At 39.0% G+C, this 18,784-nt stretch overlaps 1 protein-coding gene across 1 annotated transcript in view; it reads right to left on the reverse strand.

The window, feature by feature from the left end:
• SEC24D (SEC24 family member D) overlaps nt 1–18,784 on the reverse strand; it is a 50,832-nt gene that overhangs the window by 2,835 nt on the left and 29,213 nt on the right. The window contains exons 8-18 of the mRNA XM_010293986.1: nt 17,547–17,685; nt 15,718–15,833; nt 12,762–12,886; nt 8,585–8,776; nt 7,845–7,938; nt 5,120–5,236; nt 4,475–4,645; nt 3,547–3,643; nt 2,756–2,901; nt 1,412–1,550; nt 825–943 (exon numbers count right to left, since the gene is read on the reverse strand). Coding sequence (XP_010292288.1) covers nt 825–943; nt 1,412–1,550; nt 2,756–2,901; nt 3,547–3,643; nt 4,475–4,645; nt 5,120–5,236; nt 7,845–7,938; nt 8,585–8,776; nt 12,762–12,886; nt 15,718–15,833; nt 17,547–17,685 — 1,455 coding nt within the window. The remainder of the gene's footprint in view (nt 1–824; nt 944–1,411; nt 1,551–2,755; nt 2,902–3,546; nt 3,644–4,474; nt 4,646–5,119; nt 5,237–7,844; nt 7,939–8,584; nt 8,777–12,761; nt 12,887–15,717; nt 15,834–17,546; nt 17,686–18,784) is intronic.

Here is an 18,784-nt window from a genome sequence, read left to right on the forward strand (position 1 = left end):
AAAGCTGAAGGAGATGATTGGGAGATACTTTGAGAGCTGCAAGAAAAACAGAAGCTAAATTCAGATTATGGGATTTGGAGTTAGTTCAGCCACCTTTGGGTATTTGTTTGAAACAGCAAAAGACTTTAGCCAGAAACAGTTGCTGTTTGATTTGAAAACACCTTCCTGTTGGTTCAGTTAGACTCCCCGAATGTCCTGAATAGATAAAAGAATAGGCTGAAAATAATAAGAGATGTCTTAAGTTAATGTCTTAAGAGAATTTTCAAGTAGTGTGGAATATAGGTAATCAATCAGGTTCCTAGAGCTTCTTGCTACCCTTTGGTAAATAAAGCAGTTAACAGACTGTTGTCTTAGTCATCAGGGTGGTTTTTTTCCCTCCCCACCTAGGAGTTTGGCCCCATCTAGACATCAGGTATTTATCACTCCAGCACGCTTGAGAGGCCTATGTGCAAGTTCAGGTTGTTTACTAAGATACAATGTTGTTGTCATTTTTTGACAACAACAGCCTTAGTTGTCACAAATTAGAATACTAAAATAATAGAAGAAAAAATGAAAGCTTTGGGAGTCAGCACATAATTCCAGCAGGAAGAAAAAGGCTGTCTAAGCTCCTTCGTGTGCATAGGACCATCACTTTCCTCAGTGGCATTGCCACTTGTTCAGCAACAGCAGCCTCTGTCTGTTGTAATTGCTGCATTGAATCCCACCTGTCACTCATATTTGAAAGAAAAAGAAAAGTCTGTCCTGAGGTTTTCCTTTCTGGCAACGCTGATGTTGCAGGGGTGGCCTTTCCTCTACTGCACAGCCTGGCTGGGGAGGGTTTTTACCTGGCTCACTGCCGACGGGCTGGCACAGTTCTTCCTGTAACACGCCAGCATGTGAGCTGCCTGATTCACCAGGATCTCTCTGACAGTCTTCAGCGGTTGGCTTAGAATGGCTTTAAAAGCTACAAATACAGAAGAGTAAAAGCACGTGCTAGAGATGGACAGGTAGTCTTAAACTATCTCTCTTCTGCTAGCTTTCAGTTGTACTAACCGGAGGTCTACAGCTGTTCTTTAGTCTCTCTACAGACAGCATCTTGGAGGATCTTTACTTGTCTTTGCCAAGAAAACCCCCGCCAAACCTCCAACACTACGATCGGATGTCCATTTCCACTACTGTGCCTACACAGTTTTGTCTGTTACATGTTACATGTTTCTAGCTACATTGACAAGCATTACTTTTACAGCAGCATGTCTAAAACACGTAATCAAGATGTCTTTCCAATTTTATACTACTTCAAGAGTTGCTCAGGCTTGGAGCTGCAAGTTACAAAACATGATTTCCCACTAGGCAATCACTTCAGCTCCCTTTCCTTCCCCTTCCTCCACCCCAAAGTAAAAAAGGAAACAAAATGGGCTTGTTATAACTTTACCTGACTTAGCAAAGAAGTTGATAAGTGCATCAGTCTCACAAGTCCGGTAGACATCAGCTAACTGAGAGCTACAGTTTAAACCTATATTGTGTATGCGAAGTCGTCTTTGCCCGCTTGTTGACGTGTAAAGGACAGCACACTGCAACAGAGGAGCAAATTCCCATTTATGTTAAAACAAAAAGCTGCCATCATGCAAGAGCCACCTACTTTGTGCATAAAAGGCGTATAATTACTTCTGAAGGCAGCCTAGCCTTGCAGTGCTGCTGCAGTGCTTCTGTCATCTATAGGAGCAAGACACCTGTATTTTTCTGGAACTATATTAGACATTATAATAATTTGCCAATCATAACATTATTTAAAAAATAATAAAAGACTGAAGGAAGGCTTATTACTCTCCTTCACTACACGCTGATGGTATCATCTGAAAACAAGAGACACCACCGACTGTGAATTTGTAAACCATACTTTGAAATGGTGTAATACTGTGAACAGTTCAAATCAATGTATCTGAAAAGATGCCATACAAGAGAGGGTTGACAAAAGCACCACAGAAAAACTTGCTCATCTTTAAGAGCTGACTGGTTCTTTTTACATGAATAAGCTGCTTATGAAGTGAAACAAGAGGTCCCGCTAAGCCCTGTCTCCCTCACCTACCAGGGGCTTGCATATTAAAAAGTGACAGTGTACTTCAGTTTCCTTAGGCTCCAATTCTACTTCGGTATCTTGTCTGATCTCATCTTAATTGGCAGAGTACATCATGATGCCAGCAGGTGAGCGCTGCGGGCCTTGTAGCACTCGCGTGCCAAGACGCTGAGGGAGCACGGCAGCCAGCCGACAGTTTGCAAGTGAGAACTGTTGACTGCACAGATACCATTGCTGGTGGGTCTTCAGCAGTCCATGGGGTTGGAAGTCATGTTTAGCAATAGAGAACTGCTCTTAAACAGAGATGTCACAAGGAATGCTACAACAGTAAGTTTCCCCATAAGTAGTAATGAATGTTGTATGCCAAATATGTTTATTTGGTAAAATGGAAAACAATAGCTAACGAGGTCTCCCGTGAGTGCTTGGAAAGTGCTTCAGTATCCCTGCATAGAACACGCAATGCAGAGGTAGGTGAACACGCTAATTGCCATGAGGGGGCAGGCGTTCTTTGTCCTTTTGAGGTCAGATGCAACCTTTGGCTAATTAATTAAAACTTCTTTTATTAGTGGTTATTATGTCACCAGAGTCTGTGCAAGCTGTGCCTTGCTCCCATCAGTCCTACACCATTACTTTTTTCCTGTTACAGCTGCAGAAATTCTTGCTCACAATTTCATGACATTACATGCAATTAAGTTGGTTTACCTGAATTAAGGCTCCACTGTCTTCATTCAGTTTGTCATCATGTTTGAACTCTACCGTCACTGCCTTGTCACAGTCAACTGCTGCCATCTCTACATCCGTGGTGTTGTTCATGTAAATCGCACCAAAGAAGTCCGTAGCCCTGAAGCCTACAGCCAGATTAAAACAAAACCAGCATATCCTTTTACTTACAGATGACAATACTGACAGTATTTTGTGACTTTATGGTCAGTCAATTTTGCCTACTGAAACGGGAACCATTTTCCCTCAGGGATTTGCAGCCTCAGGGGCTCCCACCAACTGTCCTTACAGTTGGGCAAGAGGGAAGAGCCGACAGGCCATGAAGCTGCGCTGTGACTCACAGACCATGCAGAACCTTTTGCGCTGTTGACTTGGCCACTTTGTGTGTGTGTGTGTTTCTCAAATACTTGCCTCTGAGGTAAGAATGAATGTGTGAAAAGCAGCCACGGTAATGACATTTGAAGTATGAAAATGAAGGAACATGTAAGTGTCCAGCAGGAACACCTTTTTTTTTAATACAACTTACTTGCAATCCAAGAGGCATGCGTAATGATCAGAAACCTTACTCATGTTTGAAAATTAATTATTGTGGCGGCATGTACTGGAAGGACATGCTCCTGCATTTTATGAGTCTAAAGAATTACTTTTCAAGAGGTACATAATGAAGCTAAAACAGTTAGCCTGATCTTAGAAGTGATCCGTACAGCACTGTATTATTTAAAATTCTATACTGTCATACACATACACATTTTCTTCCCAACGGGTACCATTACCTGTACTTGTCCGAACCCTCATTATTGCATCAAATCCAGCCTTTTTTTCAACATCCTTCCTGAGGTCACTTAAGAACCGCGGGCTGTCAGCATCGAGCTGGAAACACAAAGCCAAAGTTGCAGTTCCCCACTGGATGGCAGCAGCATAGCAGAAACCCAGCCCTCTCCCCGTGCCGTGACACCCCGACAGCAAACTTGTTCTTTCCATACTTAACATCTCTCCTTTGCTTTAAAGAGAGATGAGCGATGTTGACTGTTGTTTTGTTAACAGAAACATGTCTGTGCAAGTGTCCACCCACCCATCCATCGCTAGGCTTGGACATGCAGAATTTCTGTTCAATCACATTATCTCCAGTAACATCCGCTCTTGCTCTTAACCTTGCAGCCTAGCTAGGACTTTACGGCACAGCCTTAAGAACTGCAGAGTAGCCTTGCTGACTTCCCGAGAAATGCTTTTGCAGGTCAGCTCCTGACACACAAAGTCCCCTACTCCCCAGAGAGATGCTTGTGAAATTTTACATGAGTGGTGGTAGGGCTTTCTTGGGGGTCTGTGTCGTAAGCATTTTTGCTTGTGTATATAGAATTGTAGAACCATGTAGGTTGGAAAAGGACCTTTAAGATCATCAAGTCCAACCATTAACTGCCAAGTCCACCACTTAAATAAGGGACTTCCCTGCTCAGATGTCAGCATGCTTAAGTAAGTGGATTTAATTTTAAGATACCAACCAGCTTGCTACTGTTTCATGATACGTATTTGAGCCTAAGCTGTCACTTCCAAGTTTGAATTTTATTCCCTGGAGTTTATATGTAAGTTTTCTAGAGCCATTCTACTTCTCTGTTAAACGTTGAAGCACACGTTGAAATGAGAAGAAAAATGACAACTCCCCAGGTGTTACTATCCAAAAGGCAGGAAACCCGCATCACTTACCTGGAAATTGTTGTACTTGTACAACGTTCCTCCAGTGTACATTGTGACGAGACCCATGGAGGCTACATCCACATACTGATTCGGGAAGAGGAACAAGTTCACGCAGCAGCCATTAGCCACACAATCCCTGGCTAAGGCCTCGTAAGAATTTACCTGGGGCTGGAAGAGTGTCTGCACAGAATTAAAAAATACAAGTGTCATAACATGAGATGCAGTGGGCAGCCAGCTGCAGCCTGATGCCCACTTGGAAAAAAAAAAAAAAAAAAAAAGAGAGATGAAGTGGAAGTTTGAAGTGAGGCATGGATTCAATTAAATATATGTTGCCCCTGCCTATGTACTCGTATGCAGGGAACCAGCTCCTGGAGGACTAAATCACTGAACAGGCGGGCAGCAAAGGCTCTTGATGGGTGCAATTATCTGCTGCGGGGCATGTTTACTGGTGGGAATGGCTGCTCTACTGTAGTTTGGCTTTGGTGTTCCGATAGGGCCAATATCAACACACCTACATGATCAGGGCACAGTGAGAATGGGAATATTACATCATTAAACAATACATCTTTATAAAAGAATATTTAAAAAAATCAAGGTTCTATTAGAGAAATTTGACGTAACAGCAGTCTCTTGTTAACTCAGAGTAGAAAATACCTTTTCTTTATCTGTATTGAGTAGTTTTTTGTCATCTCTGTTCCTCAGCTTCCCTGGTGCTTCTGCAGTTGGCAATGAAGAATGGAAGATAAACAATTTTCCAGCACATTCTGCAGCCTGTTTCAAAGACAACATATTGGCATAGTTATTACTGCTAAGATAAACAAGCCTACTTTTCATACATTAGAGAACAGTGTAAACTTTCTGCAAGTTCCTCAGAGCTAAATAATTCACTTGGAGATGCAAACCTTGTTGGAAATAAGTCCTGAAACAAGCTGGGAATTTTTTGCCAGTGAATCACTTAGTCTAGCACACAGATACATTGGCCAATGTATTGTTACAGCAATTTCTACATAGGAATCTAAAATGTTGATAAGCAAAACTAGGAGTACCTCTCTCGGAGATTTTCCAGTTGGATACAAGCATTATGCAGCAAGTGTCAAAAGTACAAACACTAAATTGGATAAAATTAAAAGGAAATGTAATTTGACAGAAAAATTATTTATTTCAATTCAGGCACCCTAGTGTTCACTACATTTTTATAGACAAGCGACGACTGCATTCCTGTAGTAGATTCCACATTCAAATTACACTAAAATGCAGGAGTGTTAAAACTTGTGATGAACATTCCTCCTGTCACCAAGAAATGAAGTAACTGCCAGTTTTATTCAAGTTTTCCATTTTTATTTAGAACTCTGATGAGAACATGGTATTTACTGAGACGACAAACTACTGACAGAAACCCCTGAATTCCAAAGAAGAGCGTAACAACAGTAGCAGTACCACAGGCATCTTTGTAGTTTTTACAAGCTTTTCCACCAAAATTTAGAAAATCCAGTTTATCACATACTCTCACTAGCAAGACAGCTAATGAGAATGAAGAGAGTAAACCAGACTACGTCAGATGGAAGTAAGCTACAACAATCACCTAGTCCAGCTGCCCGAGCTTTTCAGGGCTGACCAAAAGTTAAAGCAAAGTGACGTGAAAACCAATTAGCAATTCTGAGGTCTTCAAGTATTCAAGAAGTTGGGTGAAGGTGAAGGGAAGGAAGGAGGAAAGAGGGATTTTTCCTTTTCCTGCTCCAGACTTAACCGCACACCCAGCTTAAAACTGCGATACCCAAGACTACAGACACAAATCAGCTTTGCTACTCTTTCTCCTCCAGGTCTTAAAGACGTTCACAAGAGAAAGACGTTCAAAAAAAGCTACGGCGTTCTTCTGGGAAAACTAGAAATCTCTTTGCTATGGCAGAAATGCAGTTGAAGACAGTATCTTACTTTTAACAGAGCTGAAATTTCACCCCTAATATTTAATATTATGCTTTAGAATAAATTTATATATATTTTATTTACATTACATAGAAATTTATGCTTTAATATTTAAAGCATGATCACCTTTAATCATGAAAGCAAATTTATTCAGTTCCTTTTAAGAAACATTCTGCTGAAGACTGAGTTACCTATTCATCATGATCCACATCAGGAATTACTGACTTTGCTTTTGACATATTTTCTAAAATGTATCTATATTATTTCTAAAAGTGTATTAAAAAAATTAAAATCTCAAATAGGAGCACAATCCATGTTAGTCTTTTTAGACAAGACTTGTTTTCTTGAGCAGAGGTATATGCATATGAATAATTCAGTGAAAATCCTTACAAATTATAACTCTAAAATACTGAGCTAAATAAAAAGCTTAATTAAGAGCTGCTTTCTTATATAGCCAACATCAAAGGAAATTTACAGTTATGGCCCTTAAGTTTGTTTTGTGGAAGTCAGGTATTAGGGAAGAGCATTCTGATGGAAGCAGTAACCTCGTGTATGTTTTGCACACATACCTCTGGCAGTATGAGTAAGTAACAACAGCTATTAATTAACTATTTGAGAAACAGATTTGAGAACTGTTGTGTATTTTAGGTTCAGCAAGTTTATCTACTCAAAGTTAGGCTTCACTTATACACAGCTTGCAGATAAATCAACTATTTTAAAGACAACTGGCTGTTTTCTGCCCCTACAAATCTTGTGGTGAAGCATGGTGGCATTCCTTTAATTGGCAGCGCTCCATGGAAATATCCGAACTTTAGGGGATGTCCTGGACATACAGAAAGCAACTGGGGATGCATCTTGACCTGTGGATTCACTGTCGGCTGTGTTCAAGCTGTGAGAATTTGTCTCTTGAGCGGAAACTCTCCAACCCCCCCACCTGCAGTCATAAATAGTCATAAATATCTCGTTTTGCACAAGAAGTCAGCAGAAGCGGGAGAGTAGGCAGGGTAAAACTGTATCTTACACTGCCTCTTTTCCTGCCCTTCACACATGCAAGGACTGGATGTCTCTGCAAACATCCGGAGTATCTATTAGTTCTGCTGCAAGAACGAAGCACTTTTTTATTTCTCTCAAATGCTGAACAAGAAAAGACTCCTGCTCCTCCTCTTCTCCTAAACGCCCTATGCAGAATAGACTCTAGGGACTGGTTTCCCTCAATAAGCAAAATCTGGAAACAGATGTTATGCTTGTCAGTATTCTCATTTTGACTAGAGCAGTTCAAATGTACTGTTAGAATAACGGAACGTTACTGCTGGAAACAATCAACTTTTTTTTCTAATTTCCCATTGTGATTTGTAGGAGGACTTGGGACTGGCTTTTAGCAAACGGAACTTCTGCAGCTTATCAAATCTTATTCTCATTAAAGAGCTGCTACTCTTACAGAGAGGAGCATTCTTACCTTTAGTGCCTCCATGCCAGCCTGGATAACAGGAGCGAAGATGGTCTCGCTCTCGTTAGTGTCTGCAAACATCTCTGGAATCTGGTCCAACAAGCTATGAAAGACCGAAAGGATCAGTGCCTCAGCAGGTTAGCCTATTTGGGATAATCCCCAAACATACCTTGTAACTTAGCAAGTCTTCTCACAGGAAGATGTTTTCCATGCAAATTTATATTAAAAAAAAAAAAAAATTTGATTACTCAATTTCTTAGGATTCCAGCCAGAATAAATCAAAATACAAATTTTTAAATTCTGTGAGATGCATTATTTCAAAGCTGGTAACATAAAGGAGCATGTGATAAATAAAAAGTAGCTAAACATTAAAGAGTTTTAGTGTGCTGTAAGGACTTACAGAGTCCTTAGATCACATCCAGGTGTGCATCAGATACATTGCAAGGGGAAAGACATGCAACATGGCACACAGCCACAACCCCCCCGCCCATTTCTGAAGAAGCACAGCTGAAGATGCATGGTTTACAGCTGGTCTAAATATGCTTTCAAATTCAGCACTGGGAGTTGCTGAGGTCACTTTGTCTTTGCCTCAGAGGTGGAAAAGTATGATTTGAAGCATCTGCTGGCTTCTAAAGTATTTCAGTAATTACCATGTACCCCTCAAAACCCAGTAACACAATTGACTAAGAGGCATAATGCATATCATAAGCATTCAGATCTTATTCACATATGGAATGATTATACTTTACTTGATAACAACAGATCGTGATTCCTGAAAGTTAACAAGGAAACCATCCAGCAAAGGAACAAAAACTTCTCCAACGTCTGAGACCACCATCATCTGCGGCTGAGCTAAGCTGCTTTTTACATTAAAGAAGTGGAGGACCTTATTGTAAGTGACAAAACCAACTCGAATTGCTGAGGATTCTTCTTGCTCTTCTCTGCAAGAAAAACAAAACCAACTGGTAATAATTCTGAAATTCTAACCTTGCCGTAAAAGCATTCCTTTGAAATGGAAGGCTGCTTTCAGATCATTATCTGTACTGAGAGCAACAAAGCAAACAACAACCAAGCAGATGTAATGGCTTCAATCTTTGCCTTAGAACAAATTAAAACACCCTGATAAAATGAACTGCTATATTATTTACTTTAAAAAAAACCCCACATATTTATGTCAACCCTATCAGCTGTGCATCCCATCCAAGCAGTCAAAAGTCCATAAGATAAAGAATAAACCGTGTTGTACTCAAAACATGGGAAAAGAGAGAACAGGACAATTAGTTACAAGATACAATCAGAAAATCAGCTTTATTTAGCATACCTTGTGATTCAGTGACACTAATGACTGATGCCTAGTAAGAATAGTAGCTATGCTTGAATAATGTCTGGTGTCTTAAACATCTAAGCAGCCTACCTAACTTACAGTGAGACGTCACAAACCCAGCAAACACCGAGTCTGCAGTCTAATGCTTCTGCACGTTTGAAAGAGTTTCATATTCAAAGTACTGAAACTTGGAAATCCTCATTCAATTCCCAGCTATGCCACTCATTTAATTTACAACCTGAGAGGAAATTATTTAATTTCTCTGTGCCTCAGTTTCCATTTGTAAAAGGGGGACAGCAAGAATTACTGTTTAATCTCACCAGGATGTAGAACTATGTACCAGCAAGTTAATCGAGACTGTAGCAATAGGAACCACAGAAATAGCCAAGCTGATTTTATTTTCTTTAGGTTATAAATGTCACCCACAGAAGGTTACGATTGTAAAAAATTCAACACAAAGAAATACGCTAATCAACACACAGGATACCATAATGTACACAGATTCAGAGATGTTACTATCACACCAAAAGAATTTAGTAACAGAGCCCTGCCATAGTATTTCCAACGAGTAGGCACTTAGGGCAACAAATCTACTATCTGTCCTTCACTCTAACCTCTGAAGAAACAACGGACTGTTAACAGTCACCTCGAGCCCTCACCACAGCAAAGCAGACAGGGTTTGAAAATACTTATCCTCCTAAGGAGCATAAAGCCTTGGCCCCATCAAAATCAACGGCAAGGCCTCCATCCCATTCCACTGCAACCAACAGATTGCATTTCATGACTTCACAAATGCTTGCAGAATTAAAAGTCAAACTAAAGACGAGAAACACCACAAATACAGTACTTCTGCAAATAGAAAAAACTGTCAGCCTTCTTCCCGCTATCAAATCTGTTTGTCTTCAGTGGGGAAAAAAAAAAAAAAAAAATTGTCCTCAGCAGTTTCACAAGCTTCATCTAAAACCTTGAGCTTGGGAGAGAAATAATTTTTCTTATCTACAATCTTTAACTCTCATGTCAGTCTAGAATGTTAATCTACTGGGAACACAGCCGAATGAGAAAGGAGCTACTTTGATCTAAAACAAATCAATATTCTGTACTGAACACACTCCATAAAGAAGCATTTTAAATAATTCCTCCAAGATACACCAACTCAGATGCATCATTTCTGAATGTAAATTTCTAATAATTCCCAGCACTCAGACACTATTTTCTTATTAACATGACTAACGGGGAGCATTCAGGAACTTGGTGAGGACAAGGTATTATTAACTTTCTGCACATACAGCACTTTCCTACTTCAAAGGGACAATCCACATCATCCTAGTAGTCCAAAGTTGTTACACAGCAGGTATTCGGGACAATTTTTTCAGATACTGCTCCTACCTGTGGCAGTCTGTACTGCTACACTTCATCCAATTTTGAAGATTAGCTGTAAATGTAGCAGCCGATTGCCTATGTAGCTCACACTCTATTTAGTTCTTTTTAAAGTCTCAGAATTAGATGGCTGGATCATATGTACAGAAATGCATTCAAATGTTTTTTTCCAGTTATGCACGTAAAAATCATATTTGCACATCTAGGTAGCCTGATTTTCTGAGCTCCTAGGCCCAATTTCTGTAAACGCATTTCTCTAAATACAGATTCAGGGGTTTCTGGTTTGGAACACGTAAGTTTGAAAATGTCTGCTCTAAAATTTCAAGGAAGCAAATAATGTGTTTCCTGCTGTGCTGCAAGTCTACGAAAACACAAAGTTCTTAACACCAGGTCCTGAGCCACCTACCTTAATCCTTTCTTTGCTACTTCTAACTTCTCACTTCGCAGCCACTTTCACAGGCTTACCTGGCACAGGCCTTTACACCAATGGCCTTTTTGTGACACAGATCGCTCTGCTACCCCAAGTCTTTCCTCTTAAAGATACGAGCACAGAGCAGATTCCCAACACAGGCCTTTTACCTCATCTGGTAACAGGAGAGTATTTTTGCAGGTGTCTTTTTTTGTCCAGCAAGAGGAAAAAACCCCACAGTGACCTTTGTGTCTCGGCACAAAAATAAAAGATTTCCGTGGAATGCCTGAAGTTTTTTTTTTTTAAATTAATATTGTTTAATGACAACAGATGAGTCTGAAGAAACTGAAGGGCTTGCCCTTTCTTTATTTTTTTTATTGCTTTTTTCAGTAGACATGAAAACTTTGGCCCTGCAAACAAATTATTCAGCAGCAGATCTCTGCAGAGTGTTAGGAGAAGAATTGTGTCTTTTTTGTGATGTAGATACACTCGCTTTCATTTTTCCTCAACTTTCCCTAACCTACTCAAGCCCAGGTGTTTTTAAACTGCCAACTGCTTTTTGTTCCTACACCCGTGCCTTTTATTATCTTCAGAGTCATGACCCATCCTGATGGAAAGCTCTGAGATATGTTTAGGATAATATCAAACACTTGTGTCTCCAGTGTAATCTTCAATGACAAAGTACTTGAGAGATGGCCTTACATGGGCATCTGACAAACTAAGCCCCCACCCTGGACTGGAATTTCTTTCATGCACAGAGATCCCAGAAGGACATACGATAAAAGATTTTTAACAGATCCCAGATTATCTCAAGGATCTTGTCTCCCATTCTTCCTCACTTTGTGCTCTCCATTTTTTAAATCTGTTCTCCCTCTGCAAGTGCTGTTACTTGGAATGCATTTTCTTTCTGTATGTTCTTCAGTGCTTTTATATGCCTTCGCTGAGAAACATCTTGCCTACTTAATTTCTCAGTCTTTCAATGCTCTCATGTAATTATGTGTCTCTGCATTATTTAAAATTTGCCTTAGATCAAATTAAAACACCCTGATAAAATGAACTGCTGTATTATTTACTTTAAACCCCCCCACACATATTTATGTCAACCCTATCAGCTGTGCATCCCAGCTATACTATACTAAAAACTGTACTGAAAACTATACTAAAAACTCTACTGAACTACACTAAAATAATATACTGTCATTAATATATATTGATCAGTAGTAATACTACTACTGTGTGTTTAATGCTTACAAAGCAAACGTGCTATACTTCATAAAATGATCATTGCCTATGCGATTTGTTCTCTCAAATACTTACCAGGGCAGAAAAGTTCCACAGCACAGCAAGAAGCTTTAAAAGTTTGGCTAATTAACAATAAGAGCTGAAGATACAAGCCACCAACACTATGGCTTTAGAAAGACTTGTCATTCTTGAGTATTCTGGTTTTGACATTTCCCTGTTTAATTTAATGAGAAAAGCAGCACTGCAGTAAAAAGAACTACAGCAAGTAAAGTCAAAACTACAAGCTGGGACTTAGCTGATAATAGTGCTAGAATTCACTACAAGAAAGGAAAAGAATGCAAGCTACACGTGCAATTAGTATGACGGATTCTTTCCATTCATATAGTAAGCCCAGACATCAAAGTTTAAAAACTGCCAGCAGTGTTAAAATTAACATTTGGTCACTATCACCCCCAAAAATGCCAGTAATGTAAATGTTGACATTTTCTGTAGCTTGTTTTTACCTCTCAACATGCAAAGCTGCATGGAAACTGCAGTGCAGTGAGTTAAGCAAAGCACACTTATGTTTCTTTACCTTGGCAGTTTATCTAGCAGAGTCTTCAGTTCATCACATATGAGTTTAACTAGGCCACTGTTTACGTTTCTGTACGATACATCAATCATGAAGATATAAGCTGGTGGCTTTGGAGGCTTGTTGTTCTACAGAAAAAACGACCATTCACAGGGAAAATCAGACAGTGTCCTGTTATGTCAAAAAAATTTACAGATGGCACCATAAGGCAATCTAAATACACTGCTCAGTTGTTTGAAAAATGCTATGGATCATATATAGTAACTTTTGCAGAAAGTTGACACATATTGGGTAAAGTCCACCCCTGGAATGAAACATTATTGCTGGAAAATAGCGTCCTAATGGAATAAAATATGTAACGGGTAACAGTTTATTAGATAAGATGAAACACAAAAGATTTTCTGCTGGAATTCAAGTGTTTAAACAAATATGCCTTTTGGCTTTTTTCTGTAACCACACAGTTTTTGCAACTTGATGCCCTATATCAATGTGCAATACCATTTTGTTAATGTGAATGCTTAAATTCGGCTTTTGATAGCATTTGCCTCTAACAACTATTAAGTGATTTCTAACCAATCTGGAAACAGAAAATGCAACTCAGGTACTGAACCACCATTAAAATATCTCAGTTCTTAGCAGTACTAAGTGGTGATCAACTGCATCCTGTCTGTCTTGCTGCCTTATCCTCCACTGCGTTCTGGACAGCTGAACTGTACTTTCAGGAACAAGCTGACTTTCTGTAAGATAATCAAAGCACGAGAGTGGAGCATTCAATGTATTTAACTGCTGCATACGCGGCAGTACCTTGGGCTGGTATGGATTTCTTTGGGAATTCCTCTTACTCATCATGTAAGTTGCATACAAATTGTGACATACACTACTGGCCCAAATTTCTATAAGTAAGAAAAGGTAAGATGAAGGTTTTTTGTTCCCAAATAAAGCGATATAATGCTTAGAGAGGTACCCAGGAAGAAGACCATCCAAAGTGAACACAGCAACAGTAATCATCATACTCCCTAAGATCAGTTTTCCTAATTCCCATTAAGATGTGTAGTGGTCACTACTTGGTGTCAAAATCAGGACAGCTTTTCCACTATACTGTTTCACTGCCTTCATAGACAGAGTTCTGACCACTTAACCAAATTATACGTGTTAAACTAAACCTCAGAAAACTCCACTTAAGAAAAAAATCATCTAACCCTTGAATTATGGACTTATCCATGGTCCCTAGCACACTTTAAGCTAAAACTAACATTATACCCTTGATCTCACTTCATTTGAATCACGTAAATCAGGATTAATTCCTGTGAACTAAAACCAGGCAGTATTTTTAAAAACTGTTCTGTTTACTCTACTTGGATTCTAGTTTCAAAAACTGTATCAAACACTACTTCTAGACTGTTGATTTGCATCACCATTTATAAAGAATCCCTGTGTAATTTCTGACAAATATATGGTAGAAATAAGGACTTGTGCTTTTGCCACATCCGCTTAGCAGGAGCGCAATAATGCAAAACAGCTGTTATTTGTTAACATTTTTTGTAGCTGTTCATCCTTGTCATTTGATAAGCACAAAAGGAAATGACTTTTCAGTTCTGGTCTTAAGCTAGTTTTATAAAAGAATTAAACTTTTGCAACTTGGAGCAAAATGAAAAATCAATTATAAAATAATGTTAAACTTCTGTAAAATTTAGTGAGTTAGCTATTCCAATGTGAGTGTTAATTTCATAAGAGTTTTCTTTTTTGAAACATTCCAGTAAGTCTATGGATGGGTCTTTGCAAGAAGACAACAGACCATACTGGATGACTTAGTGAGGAAACTCCCCGATTTAAGCTATATGGCAAAAGCCAGTGCACTGAAAGGTGCGTTGTGATGGGTTACACTCTGGAGTAGAGAAAAAGAACTGTGAAAATGGCACAGAGCCATTCAGTGCACAAGTTTTCAAAAGTTCAGCTGCCAGAAATCAGCAAAGCTAACTGAATTCGACGGAGCTACACCGGAGGTACACTGAGGAGCCCGCACTGTATTTCTGTAATGCCTCACGCTCGTTTAACCCAGATTTCAGCAAAATCTATTTAGGTCATCTTAGGGATTTCACTGGATTTTGGAGCAGCACCCTAGTGAGAAAGCAGAATTAAACCTGTTCATTTTCTTCATACCAGCAATAATTTGATGGTCTGAGGAAGTTACTGGTACCTACCTCAAGACTTTGTAGGACCCAGTTACCTTTCCTAACCTTACCATGACCTCAATTCCACTGACAGGAAGAAAATTCTGCTTGATTTCAGCAAAACCAGAAAAATATGTCCATACTGTTTGCAGATGAAGTCACACTTGCAGTTTTGTAAAATGAGCTAGAGTTTGAGAAGCTTAAGAAATTTATGCCGAGTTCTCTAATAACATGAACTACAAATATTTACAGTGACTTAAGTGGCCTTTGCATTGAGTTCTTCAGTAAGTTAATATTAGGAGAGAGAACCCATTCCATTGTAACTTACTTACTGGTCAGAATACTAAAACTACCCTTGCCAGGAAAAGGTTACAAGCTCAAATTCCCTTGTTAAGGTTCTCAATATTGGGGAGGAAACTTAGGTGTGTGTCTGTCTGCAAAATCAACAGAAAACATGTATCTAAAATGCAATGCTGCATCAGAATTTCAGCTATATCCTCTACCCAGTGCAACATGCTAGCTAGGACCAAAAGAGTGCCTCAGTTAAAGATGTGATCCATGACTTTGCTGCGCTGTTATTCTTACTTGCTAGGCTCATACTCTGCGGCACAAAAAACCAAAACATAATATTATAAGCTTAATTTCTCAGCATCTATCTACATTTTCTAGAATGTTCCTGGACTCTGATATCCAGCTTACAAGTGCATTTACTCTACTGTAGATATTCAAAGGATTTTGTTTGTTTTGACATAAAATTGTAAATTAGTTTGCATACTGGAAATACTCACTCGGCAATAATCCAAAGTAGCAATATATTCATAAGATCCCAGAGATAGCTCAGGCCTTTCATAGTGGTCTACCCGTCGGCCAACATGGTCCAGATGTTGAAAGAAGAAGGGGGGGACTAAAAAGCCAACACAAGAGCAGGAAAAAAATGTTTATATTTTGGGGAGGAGGGGAACAACCCAACAACTTCTTTCAGCAGATACAATGCACTAATGTAGGATCCTCTGTTACTGATCAAGGGAAGAGTTTAAACACTTATGTAGGTTGCATTTTTTTTTTCCCCTCACATTAGCTTAAAAAACCACAACCAAACAAAGCCCCACAACATTCTAGTAATGCCAGCTTCTTTTGTATTTGGAAGATAGGGCATATTCCCCTATAAATGTCCATATTCTCTCACCTCTATGCTGTCTGGCCTGAGTAGGTAAAACTGAACCAGGTCATTTCCACAGGCAGGAGCCTGTTACCCCCAGGATACAGACTTAACAGTGACTATTTTGTTAGTAAATACAGTCTACTCACAGCTTAATTAAATCACTGGAGCCAGAGCTCTGCAGAGGGACAGTGGTAAAAACAGCACTCTTCTTAAAGCCTGTACTGCTTTATCCAAAAATACCACTTCACTCAAAAATGCTCTAGCATTCACAACTGTACAGCAGTGTGCACTGGGTCCATTAGATGGAGAACCTTCTGGAGCCACAGATAAAAGGTGCAAAACTCCAAAGCATTAAGAAATCAAGTGGGTTTGCCACCAACAATTTATATACAGCTAGTCTAATGGTTAGAGTCACATCGGGGAAGAGTCATCTCTGGATTTGAGCTCCTCTTTCCTCAATCAGTATGTATTTAGAATGCTTATTTTTCTCAGTTTTGCCTGTAAAAGGTACATGTGTGTGTGAGCAGGGCAAGTATCTACGTAGTTTGTTGGCCATTTTTAGTCTTCATTGAATTTTTTTTTAAAGTGCTTTCTGACTTGGATAAAAGACACTGTAGTAAGACAAAGCATGATTGAAAATGACATTGCAACTTAAATGTCTCTCTCAAACTGCATTTAAATTTCTCCTTATGAGAGCTTAAATTGTTAACAAACTATGAAATTTGTTATCTGCTATGCTCACACAAACATTTGAGCGTCAGGCAGAAAAGAAGAACAAGTCTGTCAAGGTTCATATTTCAGACTTGAAAAGATTACTGTATTAGGGAAAGCACTATACCGCTGAGATCCAGCTGAGGAAATCCAACTTGATACAAATGTCTAGAAAGGCTAGTTCTGGCAAAGATTTGGGATTTAGCCAAGAGCACAAGAGCAGTTATGAGTCACATGCAGCACACTTGAACAAATATGGCATGGTATCTTCTGTGAAAACCAACACTTGTCACAGTAAGATTAATAGGTTATTTAACCATTGCATCCACAGTCATGGACGGGATTAGGCTAACATGGTTCTAAATATTTGGTTCTTGCTGGACATTTAGATTTCTTAAAGATATTATTTCTTTCCGCACAAAAATGGCTTTCAGTTAGCAATACAAGCAGCTTTGTATCCTATGTTAACATAATATTTGTAAATAAAGTTTTGATCGTATCAGACTGGACTTCATGAGTCAGCACTTTTCCATCCATTTATTTTTTTAAATGGTACTGAACAAAGGTTTCTATGTATTTTTCTTCGGTAGCATTTTTTTCATTTGTGAAATAGGGCTAGTTACTTCATCTCACGAAACTATTTTCTCACCAAGTCAGCAAGTCAAGAAAATTGTTTTAGGGGTATGGTTTCTTTTTAGTTCTATGGAATTGGTATGAATCACAGATCAGAGAAACATCACTTACCATCATTGATACAATTGCAAAATCCACACTGGTATCTTCTTCCACCTTCAATAAACTGCATGAAGGGACACATATAAGCTTTGCATCGGTTGCATCGGATTGGTCCAGTCTCACCATGGTTTACAAGATAAAGAGGTGTCTAGATGAAGAAGTATATGAAGTTATAAAAAGCAATGCAAATTTGAAACCAAATAAAGTAAGCTAGAAAGCTACTGCTCAGACAACTCTTGTTAGAGGTCACCTGATCAAGATATCATTCATTGTTCAGCATTCACCCAAAATCTGCAGTACAGTGGGCTCAACCCCATAGATCACCCAAGGGGCTAAATTTCAAAGTTCACAGGCCATATTCTGACATTTGTCAGAAAGAGAGTAAGGGTTCACACCAAAAGCCTACTAAGTTTTGAAAGCATTGGAAGTTTAGGGCTCCAGGCTGACTTTCTCCAGCAAAAGGGTTTTACAGCTCACTAAAAGAGTCAGCTCATTACCTGCTGGAGTCAGGTATTTTGCCTTCTCTGTCAGATTGAGCTTTTCCTGAAGAAATCTATTGCTGTTCATCTGTTGCAAATGATCTCTCAATTTGCTAAGAAAGCATCTAACATTTTGTCCCCCCAATGCTGCGATGTTACACGTGATACTAACATTTAAATGTTGTCAGGGTCACCAGTCAGAGTAGGAGATTTAGAAGAAATACTAATATTTATTGAAGGAAAGTACATACAGCAAACAAATACAGTATCTCAAGCACTTGCCAGTTTAATTACACTGACCATGCTTGCATATAGCCTCTGCCAAAAACCACAGCTAATGGAAGACATTTTCCAGATGCCTCTTTCAGTAATAACTGTGCAGCAATTGAAAGATGCCTGTGATTATACTTGATGTTAGAAACGTCATACTTGAAACCACTATAAAAATGGAAGTTTGCTCAATTATTTGTGAAACTCTTACATTTTGAATTTTTCTTTTTTTTTTTCTTTTTTTTTTTTTTTTCTTACTCCCTTCAATCCCAACTAAAAATTTCTGAACGTAAGAATAAGAAAAGAAATCCAGAGTTTGGACACATAACAGATCTCTACAAGAGGAAAAATGCTGACAGCCTTTGAATGCTAAAACATTACCACTAGCATATTCACTTTTTTAAATTACTCTGTCTCTTCTTATGGAGTGGACATATCTCATCTATTCTACACTTCATGTTTTATTGGAGCATAAGAGTCTTTGAACACCTAGAAAAT

This window comes from Phaethon lepturus, unplaced genomic scaffold (assembly GCF_000687285.1).
Source record: "Phaethon lepturus isolate BGI_N335 unplaced genomic scaffold, ASM68728v1 scaffold15309, whole genome shotgun sequence".
Classification (NCBI taxonomy): domain Eukaryota; kingdom Metazoa; phylum Chordata; class Aves; order Phaethontiformes; family Phaethontidae; genus Phaethon; species Phaethon lepturus.